The 11,139-nt window shown below is 38.5% G+C and overlaps 1 protein-coding gene across 1 annotated transcript; it reads left to right on the top strand.

The window, feature by feature from the left end:
• The first annotated feature begins 25 nt into the window (after positions 1-25).
• On the top strand, positions 26-8,199 carry plaua (plasminogen activator, urokinase a). The gene is made up of 12 exons (XM_056395640.1): positions 26-113; positions 4,401-4,556; positions 5,145-5,249; positions 5,327-5,372; positions 5,465-5,603; positions 5,687-5,769; positions 5,860-5,901; positions 5,993-6,170; positions 6,321-6,466; positions 6,578-6,718; positions 6,810-6,958; positions 7,573-8,199. The coding sequence occupies exons 3-12, from the start codon at positions 5,199-5,201 to the stop codon at positions 7,765-7,767; spliced, it is 1,170 nt and encodes a 389-aa protein (XP_056251615.1). The 5' UTR covers positions 26-113; positions 4,401-4,556; positions 5,145-5,198; the 3' UTR covers positions 7,768-8,199.
• Positions 8,200-11,139: the final 2,940 nt, after the last annotated feature.

The raw sequence follows: 11,139 nt of genomic DNA, 5'->3' as shown, positions 1-11,139 counted from the left end.
CACAGAGGCCCTCCGCAGGACCACTCCCTCTGTGGGGGGATTTCCCACCAGCCCACTTCCAAACAAGCTGACTGAGTCTGCACTGAGGGATTAAACATAAACAGGAGCGTTAAGTAGGCATTTTTTCTCTTTTTACCATAACAACAACCTGATCCATCAGTAGCAGCTAAGAAGGAATATTACCAAAACTTTGACAAGGTCTTAATTTGTCCACTAGATGGCGCCATATGCCCAGTTTCTGTTATGACCCGAAAACATCACAGTCTAGTACATAGACTGCAAGGAACAAATGTGACATTGGCTGTTTCTATCTGTGCGTGTGTGTGAGTGTGTGTGTGTGTGTGTGTGTGTGTGTGTGTGTGTGTGTGTGTGTGTGTGTGTGTGTGTGTTTTAGTTAGTTAAACTCAGTGGTGTAAAAATCCTTAGTACATCCTTCAAGTACTGTTTATTTTTATTTTATTTTATTTGCACATATAGTACTGTAGCATAAAACCATAAAACGGAATAAAAAATATGTGACAAGGCCAGTATGCCACAGCTAAGAAAACTGTATAAAACAACTGTATATAAAACAGGTTTCACAAAAACCAATAGACAATAATCATGTCAACCAGCCATAAAAGGAGATGGGAGAAAAAAAACTTGTAAGAATATACATAAACACACATATCTGATAATTATTTATGTTGTATACAGAAAGAAAGTTGAGAGGAAGAGAGGGCTCCTTTTCTGAAACAAATCTTTTTGTAGGACATGAATAATCCAATCCTCAGCAATACTATCCATCATTTTCCTGCAGATATTAAGAATTTTGACTTTTTAATATTTCATGTTGAAGATATTTCTTGTACTTGTGGTACTTGTTATTTAATGCTCTTTAAGCTTCTGCTCCACTGCATTCTGGGGGCGCATATTGAAAATTACTGTTTACATTTATCTGGCATCTGTAGTAACTATTTACTCTAAATTCTCCTTATTAATACAAAATATAATGAACTAATAAACTATGATGTGTTTAAGCTATCCAGCAGAATATTAAGTTACCAGCTGCAACATTGCACGTTATAAGTATAAAACATATAAAACATATAAAACATATAAAACATAAAAACATATGATATATTCTCTTCCTTTCATTTTGATCTTGTATGCTAATCAGGTGTTCCACATGGTTTTTACATGTGAGTCTGTTCCCCAGCCAGACTGTTTCAGTTTATAATACTTGGTTGTTTTGGTCCCAGTCTTTCAATTATCAAAGAGAAGTACCATTAAATTAAAAAGGGGGAAATTTATCTGAGATTTAAAAAAAAAAACTTTCACAATTGCAGTAAAAATCAGCAAATTTCAAGCCTGAATAATCCTTCACTGTGACACAATATTGTCTTTTTTTGGCAGTTGATGGATTAAATTGTCATAGATTGTGATTCTCAGGAAGAACTCATAATTTCTCAATATATTAAACAAAAGATGATGTTAGAGTTGACCATAAGATGTGCAATTTGTCAGGAAATGTGGTGTGTTAATGGTTAAAGACGATTACGAGCTGATGCAATGAGGACCAGTGCAATATTCACAGCAACTGTCTGAAATAACATTGTATTTGTTGTTGAGTTTGTGACACAAGGCAGATTTCAAAATTCATCAAAGTGTGAGAGCTCATTGTTTAGCAAATGTTCAACCGTTAGTGATATTCGTTTTGATAAAGTCAGCTCAGTTTGTATTCTGCAAACTATTAAGAGGCCAAGGTGAATCTGAGCAGGAGGCTGAGAAAAAGCATTCTGAGAATCATTTAATGCATATATAATTTATATTAAAACTGTGGTTTTAAACGCCAGCCCTAGTAGATGCTTCTCAGAATTGTTTGGCCTCACAATTTCTCAGTTTTATTTCAAGAAAGATCTATCTTTACTTGTTACACTGGAAAAGAGAAGCAGGCAGGTATTTAATGATTGAATAGAGAAGCTGAGGTAAAGCAAGTGTGAAGGGTTTGTGTGTGAAAATAAATGATCTCAGTGGTTTTCCTCCCTTTTTTACCATATACAGCTCTTACTTCAAGTTCAATTGATCAGGAGTCAGCATTAGAAAAATAATAAGAATGAACTCTCCTTGTTGGAATTTAAAACTTTAAAACTCTGATGGCAGATAGTATAGAAACCACCTTATACTAAATATAGTGGGCAATTATTTGAGGTCTATTCTAATTTTATTTCAGGTTAGGCTAAAAAAAAAAAAAAAATAGATATGAGTCATATTATGGTTCTTTAGGCTTCTGTTTCTCCTTCCTCAATTTTCTGCACTGATGTCATGCATGTTTCCTGTGTGCAAACTCCCACGGTCTACAGAAATTTAAGCTTATGTTATAGTTGAATAAGACAGCATACATCAAAACTTGTCCTTTGTCAATCCATATCCTTTTTTTAATTAGATGAATATAGATTTATTTGAGAAAGTTGAGGAAGTTACCAGGAACTCAGAGAGGTTTTGAACCTGCAGGGCAGGAGCCTTTATGGAGGGTGACTGGTGTCTAGACTGGAGTGAGGGAGTCAAAGAACTTCAGACAAAATGACAAAATCAAATACTCCAAGTTGCACATGATTTCAACCACAAATACCTTGTGTTTCCCTGCATTTTGTAACTTTTGTGTAGTTCTTGTTTTGGTAAAACACCTGTACGGGACTTACAGTAGACTTTTATAAGAGAAGGCTACTGGAGTCACTAAATGAGTGAATTGATGTGTGTTGTTCAGTTGTTTCATACATCCTGAGTTGACATCATATGTGCTTGACATATTTATTACACCCTTCAAAGACCTGCGGTCCAAAAATCCTTGCACAAAGGTATCGTGTTTGGTTATTGTCACTGTCGAAGAGCAGGAAATGTGAGCAACAGGCTTCAGAGTTAATGAGGTAACTCATGTCGTGCATATTTTACTCAGGAAATCCCCATAAAATCCATAACAATACCTTTTGTTTTAGGGGAAGTGGTTACACATGGTTACATGGTTATTGTAAGATTTCAAAAGAATGTTTTCTTGAAAGACAACTGATGAAACTCATCTGGCAAAATGTATCATTTTTTCAAGTCTTTCAAGTGACTCTGACTGAAACATATAGTTATAACCCTAATAATCTTCATTTTTAATTTTTAAAGTGCCTTCCTTACCAAAGGTTCAAGGTACTGCCCAAGTAAAAGCAATAAAGCAATGATCATTAATGATACGTAAAGATCACACTCTGAACACATAAAATAAGAGGAAAATAAATACACAAAAGCACATAACCTGATAAATTTATAAATAAAAGTAGGTTTTCAGAAGCAGTTTCAAAGCAGAGTTTATCTAGTGAAATGCTGTGCAGATGCATTTGGTATCACCTGTAAATGGTGTGTTGGCTGTTTTAGTCGAGGAATTTAAAACATTGCAATAATCCAGAGAAGCCAAAACTAGGGAATTAACCAGCTGTAGCTGAATCTCTGGGTTTATAGTCACTGTAATTTTTCACTACGTACAGTACTTGCCTCTTCTTCTCACTTCTACGATAATGGTAGTAAGGAAATGTTGTCAAACCACAGATCTTAACATTTGTTGGAATCTTCCAATCATTCCCAGATTCTAAATAAATCAGTCTGGCTCGTATGAAGATGATGCAAAAGCAGCAGCACGAGCAGTTTTCTTTACTACAATGATGCATACAAAATGGCATATCAGGACCCAGTTCAGTCCATTTACACATTTCAGTGAAACACTAGACCGACAAATACAGAATATATACTGTATGTATGTAACATCACCATATACTGTGGGAAAATCTAATATCCCAGCTACGTGGAGAAAATCAAGGAATCAATGAATTAACTGCCAGTTTGAGTTGACTCTGAATTTGGAGACATGAGTTTGTTTCATTCACTCCCATAAACTTCAGTTGTATTTACTGTTATGTTGTGTCTATATTATAAAGTAGTGTTTGCACTTATTGGCGACATCTTATTGCAGTATTCAAGTTATTGTTCCTTTTAGTATTTTGTCGCCCCTTGTTTACGGTGAACAGAGCCTGTTGACTAATCAAGTTATGTTCAGGTAAAATAATGTTTTAATTTCATGTTTTTAATCATTTATCAGTCTCAAACCTGTTGTTCTACCTTTGAGTGGGATGTGTTCTTCGGCACGCACAGCTGCAGCATTTTTCATTGGAAATATTATACATTTCTAACATGTATTTTCGACTGTATTGTAAGGGCCGGTGGTTGTGGTGGTTGTGGTTGTGTGTGTGTGTGTGTGAGTATGTTCACAGGATGTGACAAGTTCTTTGTTCAACAAGTTACTGATCAGCAATTGGCTGTGAGTGATGTTATTTTCGATTTCCTCTCATAAACCCCTCCCACTTATGCTTTTTAAATGGGAGGATCAGCACTGCAACACCAGAACAGAGCTAACAGCGTGAGTCTGAGTCCTTCCACACCACAGGTGCACATCAGAGGCTACAGAGCGGAGATAACAGTCACTTCAGCTGGAAGAGATAACAAAGAGCTTCATCGGGATTGCAAGTTTGGACAGAAAGGTAAAACAGATTTCTAACAAAGCTTTTTCAGACTGTGACAATCAGCAAAAAACTGTTTATAATGGTTGAAATATGAAGCAAAAAAAATACCAGTTTCGAGTGTAAGTGTTTATTGAGAGAAATTGTGCATCGTGGATTTCTTTTGTTATTATCAAGTTGATACTGTGCCCAAGAAATAATATCTACAAATTGTGTTAAACTGTGCATTGCAAAACTAATGTGATATAATTTTGTGCACATGCTATACAGTAATCAACTCATCCAAATTCATATTGCACTCACTGTACAGATAAAGATTATGTTTACAATACATAGTGCACACAGTGAGCACGCTCTATCTGCTGCTCTCACATCAAAATCTCCGTAGCACCATTTTTCCTCTGCAATAAATACACACATGCAATCAGCAGAGAGGTGACACTGTGTGACCTGAAGACGGGCACACTTAAACCCAGACAAAGAAAACCACGCGTCTACCGAATAGTCACACTCGTGTTTGTCCCGTCATGTGCTAAAAGATGAACTCCATATAAGGGAAGAAGAGCTTTTAAATCCAGTGTTGTTATGTTCCGTTTTTTTTTTTTGCAGTCCATTCTCAGACAAAAATATTCCCAATAAGGAGAAGCGAAACCACAAGTCAAGATGAATCAGTTCTTCATCCTTGTCATCCTTGCAGCAGTCAGTGTGAACATGGTAAGCAACAATGAGAGGAAGTAACTTCAGGAGGTTTTAGTAACCTGTATGACTGATTGTGTCTGTGCTCCTCTCAGGCTTATTCACGCAGACGGTCACTAAAACATCGGGACATCGATGATGGTAAGCCAGCTGTCCAGGTGACAACTTCATATTCACTGTTTGTGACCAGATGAATTCAATGTTCTCTTCTGTCTTTGCATTGTGATATTCAGAGATGTGTCAGTCTGGAGACGGGAGCAGTTACAGGGGATATGTTTCCAGTCCGATGTACAGCCGCAAGTGCCTCAGCTGGAGCAGGGTTAAACATTCCTGGGGAGCTTTGGAAGGAGTTGGCCCTCATAATTACTGCAGGTATACTTTAAGTCACCAATCTGGGACTTACATATGTTAGGGAGTGGTGTCACATGTTTAATATTGTTCCACTTAAACCATAGGAATCCTGACCGGAGCTTGATGCCGTGGTGCTTTGTCCGAAAAGGGAGGAGGATTGTGAGAGAATTCTGCAGTATTCCCAGATGTAAGATGTGTAAGAATTAAAAAAATAATTGAAATATTTTATGTTCGATTTGAATTTTTCTAATCATCTCTGTTTTCTGCTCCCATATAGGTTCTACAGAAACAATAAAACTTCCAACAGCTGTTGATACAGGTAAGTTATGTTGTTTAAATACGGGTCACATCTTTTTCACCGTGACGTCTTGTCTTCAGCACTCACTGACCCGACCTGTGTGTCCCCGCAGAGCTGACATGTGGTGAGAGGTCCGAGCGGAAGATGCATAGAATTGTGGGAGGTTCTTTCACAGCCATAGATTCGCACCCGTGGGTGGCTGCTATCTATCACAAGGGCAGGTTCCTCTGTGGCGGGTCCCTCATCGCGCCTTGCTGGGTTGTCACAGCTGCACACTGCTTCATTCAAACGTGAGAAAAAAAACACACGTACAGAAAACACATCACATTATCATTTCCTCTACTGCAATTCTCATACACTGACAATATGACTCATATGGGTGTGTAATATGTTTGCTCACTTTTTGTGTGTGTGTGTGCGTGTGTGTGTGTTTTGTTCAGCGAGGAGATCAAAACTGAGAATCTGTTTGTATACCTGGGGAAGACTGCCATCAATGAAACAGATGCCGACAAGGAGCAGAGCTTCTTTGTGAAAAAACTGATCAACCACCAAGAATATAACAAGTCCAACTACAACAACGACATAGGTGAGCACAAACATCACCGTGTGTGTATGTGTATGACTGAGAAAAAAGAGAGAAAGCTGTACGGTTGCTCTGCGCGCAGGACTCAGAGATGTGTTTGTCTTCACTTTGCAGCGCTGTTGATGATCAAAGGCATAAATGGAGGATGTGCAGTGAAGTCGGCGTCAGCACGGACAGTGTGTCTTCCTCCATCTCACACTCATCTTCCTGCGGGATTTCAATGCAGCGTCGCAGGATTTGGGAAGGAGAAATACGGTAAATACTGCGTAACCTTTAACCTTTAGACTCATGACTGATCTCTCAGCTGTTTCAGTGATTCTCACATCTGGCGCTGTGTTGTCTGCAGGGGCGTGGCGCTACTCACAGTTTCTTAAACAGGGCGAGGTGAAGCTGCTCTCCCGGACTGACTGTAAAAGAGAACCGCACTACAAAGAGCTCTTCACCAACAATATGATTTGTGCTGCGAGCCCTGACTGGAGCACCGATGCCTGCGAGGTGAGCAAATAAACCAGTGTATGAACGTGTGTGCATGTGTGCGGTACACTGGGAAAAATGAAGATTTCCTGCTCGCAAAATTTCTTCAGTCTGGCTTTAAATGTGCACATAAAAAGAGAAGTGCATAGAGAACTGAACTTGAGAGAAGTAATCTCATATTCAGATATGCGGTGTGATTGAACCCCTGTGACCTTTGGCAGCATTAAACTGGATGTGAGGAGTATTTCTTCCTCTTCTTGAGAACGAGTTGCATACCCTCATGTTAGATTGGTGACACTGTTCTGGGTTATAAATGTTTAGAAACAAATATATCACAGATTGTTAATACTTTATACAGAACTGATCTCACATTTTGGTCCTAGCATCTTCTCGTCACCCAGAAATATTTAGTTGTTGTGATTTCAGGGGGAATAATTTTGTCTTTGTTTAAATTCAGTTTCAGACCATTTTGTGCTCTGCCTATGTGAAAAATACTAAATGATTGGGAGATGTGAATCATAAAAGTAAACAAATTTAAAGATGCTGAGATATACAGATTGTCATTCCTTTATTTATTAAGGGTCAGTGTCTACATGAGTCTTTAAAACCAACATGCTCGTGTCCTCTCCTTACAGGGTGACTCTGGTGGTCCGCTGGTGTGTGAAGTGTCAGGCCGGATGTTTCTGTTCGGGGTGGTGAGCTGGGGTGAAAACTGTGCCGAGAAAAACAAACCAGGTGTTTACACGCAAGTCACCAACTATAACAACTGGATCGCAGAGAAAACAGGGCTCCAAAAATATACTAAAGGAAAAATGTATCCCACAAAATGAAGCTGTAGCAGAAAGTTACCAATTGAGCATTGCATGTTTCTTAAAGGAAAATTTGGCAGCGTTTTTTTTTTTTAGGACTGTGTGTTTATGCAAGCATGTGCAGATGTAGGCAAGTTTGGTAGCTGAAAGGCATCGCTAATAATGTGCATTGAAAAAAATTTGGAGAGTGAAATTTTACTGTCACAGTTCTGAGTGAATGTTTTCTTTAAAAATTATTATATTTTTTATTAATATCATTATTATTTTATTATATATAATATGTTTTCATCATGTATGTATAAACCTTTCATACTAAGAGTGTGGATTTTTTAAAACAAGCTGTTAGAAAGTTTATTTATCTTATTTAATTTTACAAGCAATTCCTCTCGTAGAAGGCTGGGCCTGCTGTTGAGTACTTTTTTTGAATAATAAATAAAGTATTTGTGTTACATACCCATTGTCCTCATTAATATCCAAACCCCAAGTGTTTCTGTCCCTCTTTTGCATGTGGCTGTTCTTGCAAGCAACACAAACGTGTGGACATGTACACACGTACACAGAAGAGCAACTGCTAGACAAAAGTAAAAAGAGAAACTAGAGAAACTAAACTAGAGCTCTTATAACATTCAGGGGCAATTTTTGAGTTTTGACTTCATTTAACGCAAAATAGATTTTTTTTGGATTAAATAAAGAAATAATATGAAATTTAGAAATCTAAAATGCTCGAGTCTGGTAGTCAGACAGTTTGTGTGACTTGAGCTCAGTTGAATTTAAACACAATGCCCTTCAGTGTAAAGATCCCTAAATTAAACACTGGGAGGCACTGTTGTGTAAAATTTGCAGCTCATAGATCATTACTTATTATATAAGTATTTTATTATAAACAATGGTGACATACAAACTGAGTCAGTGTATTCATAACTGAAGACAGCTGTAGTTTCAACCCACACTTGTTGCACTTTTTGAAGGAAGAGGATCGATAAAAATGTGTTGCAGTTCGTGGACACAAATTGATCAATCAGGACTTTTCATGAGTCAAACAGAAAATACTAAATATAAAATGTATGGTGTGATATGAAATGTGCTTCTTCAATGACCTCTGTTTTTTGATTTGTCAAAGGAACTTACCGTAGTTCAAAATTTTGTTTGAACTCTGTTCTTGTATGTCTCTGATGATTTGAGCTGTAAATGACACATAAGGAAGATTTTTTTCTTATTTGCATTTTATAGACACAGCAAATATTGCACAAAATTCTCATCTGAAACCGACCAAGTGAAGTTCCTCTACAAACAAAATAAAAAACCTCACGTGTCTTGTCATTTTTATCTCTATAGGGTAGATTGTTACCAGCGCGGATGGGATAAACTGCTCTACATCTCTTCTCTCTGCCCTGTATTGTCTAAACATTAGATAATGATAATATATATTATATCCTCCGACTTCAAGGGAAAGATAGAGATGGAGAGAGAGATCAAGTCATAAATAAAGCAGATCTTTGAGACAAAATTGAAAAAAGAAAAATAAAGAAAGATGTATTGAAGGAAAGGTGTAACATGGTAGGATCGGAGACAGGGGTAGAAGTCTAAAGTCATGCTACTGGCTCTGTGAGCTAACATCAGCATGATAACATGCACACAATGGCAATGCTAACAAGCGGATCTTCAGCATGTATAATATTTATCATGTTCACATAATTAAATTTTGCACATCAGCTAACTAGTTAGCACTAGCACTAACAATTAATCCCGAGGGGAACATGAATGTGTGAACCAAACTTAGTGGCAATCAACTGATGTTTCAATCAAAAGCAAAACCTCATGGTGGTACTAAAGGAAAGGTCAGGTGATCCCCATAGTCATTGGGATTCATCCTCTTGGGAACACGAATGTGTGCACAACATTTCATGTCAAAGCTTTGAATTAATGTGTTTAGCTATTTCAGTTTGGACCAACGTGATGGACCAACACATTCTTAGAGCGACACCGCCAGCATGTCTAAAACTCCATAAGCCTTCATTTTGTCTGAATCACTGCTGTTGTACTGTGTTGTTCCAACACAAGGTTTTAGTAGTGTATTTTAGCAGGCTATATAACCTATTAAAAATATTTACTTTGGGTGTACAAATGCCAGTTATGTGCCCATACAGCAGAAAGTTAGTGTCCCACAATCAGCTGTAATGAATGCAAAGTACTAGCCTATGCTTTCATTTCTATGCAGTATTAAAACATACGAATGTAGGACTCAGTAAGAAGCGGCTGTTTAACTGTAAGCGGCTCTGTACAATAGAAAGTAGTTCTACTAAACATTGCTCTGCAGTGAGTGGAGAAAGCCGAGCCGCGCATCTTGTCAGAGAGCTTATGATTCCCAGGAATTTCTGTTTGGAGCAGCAAGTGTTTATGTGTTCAGTCGTCTGCTGACTCACACCTTTCTGTCCTCTCTGTCTAATATCCTATATCACTACCACCCACGACCCCCCCCCCCGCCCAAAAAATAAAAAGAAGCATGGAGCATGGATGCTGGGCACCACTGCTCCATTCATTACAATCAATCAGTGCAAATACACCAGATGGATCGTGTTGTAGGTATCTAAGTACACTTAGTTGGGCTGAACCACAATTCAGCTGGTCATCACGTCATTATTGAAAGTATATTTCAGAACCTCTCTAAGCAACCTGCTGCAATGCTTTCTATCAAAGTCTGTTTGGACAAGTCCATATATACAGATAGCTCACAGCAGGGCTACTGGAGCCAGTCAGAGGTTGTCCTACCCCCCCTCAATTACTCACACATACCAGTTTACTTTATTGCTTCTCTAAATCCATATATGGGTTTGAGATGCTGCGAGTATGAGTCTCACTCCTCTTTAAGGACAAGAGAGGAGAGGAGAGGAAAGGAAAGGAAAGGAGAGGAGAGGAGAGGAAAGGAGAGGAGAGGAGAGGAAAGGAAAGGAGAGGAGAGGAGAGGCAGTAACAGGGTCTATTCTAACCAGGTTTACTAGACTGTCCAGCATCTCTGGTTTGGATAGCAGTCTGTCATCTACACCCACATTAGACACACACACACACACACACACACACACACACACACACACACACACACACACTGGGGGATCTCTTTGCTGCAGGCTCTTTAGCCAACACAGGGCCTCAGGGGTATAAATACCACTGTTTTTGGGGTCTCTGGTTTCCCCAACACAGATTCAGATCTGAGAAGCAGGGGCAACCCTGCCAGGAACCACACACACACGCACACACACACATACACACACACACACACACACACACACACCACACACACACACACACACACACAGACACACACACACAGCAAGAGAGACCAAGAAACCAGAGAAGTGCCAATACACTCATAAATTACAGTTTAAGATCAGTCTG

The sequence above is a fragment of the Seriola aureovittata genome, chromosome 14 (genome assembly GCF_021018895.1).
Source record: "Seriola aureovittata isolate HTS-2021-v1 ecotype China chromosome 14, ASM2101889v1, whole genome shotgun sequence".
NCBI classification, from domain to species: Eukaryota; Metazoa; Chordata; class Actinopteri; order Carangiformes; family Carangidae; genus Seriola; species Seriola aureovittata.
Note: the sequence above shows the minus strand (reverse complement) of the source record. Positions and strands in the feature narration are given on the sequence as shown.

Excerpts from the sequence above, each read along its gene's own strand:
- plaua (XM_056395640.1), top strand. The coding sequence starts at position 5,199 with ATGAATCAGTTCTTCATCCTTGTCATCCTTGCAGCAGTCAGTGTGAAC. Across the intron at positions 5,770-5,859 it reads ATTCTGCAGTATTCCCAGAT|GTTCTACAGAAACAATAAAA; the intron begins GTAAGATGTGTA and ends GCTCCCATATAG. Across the intron at positions 5,902-5,992 it reads TCCAACAGCTGTTGATACAG|AGCTGACATGTGGTGAGAGG; the intron begins GTAAGTTATGTT and ends GTGTCCCCGCAG.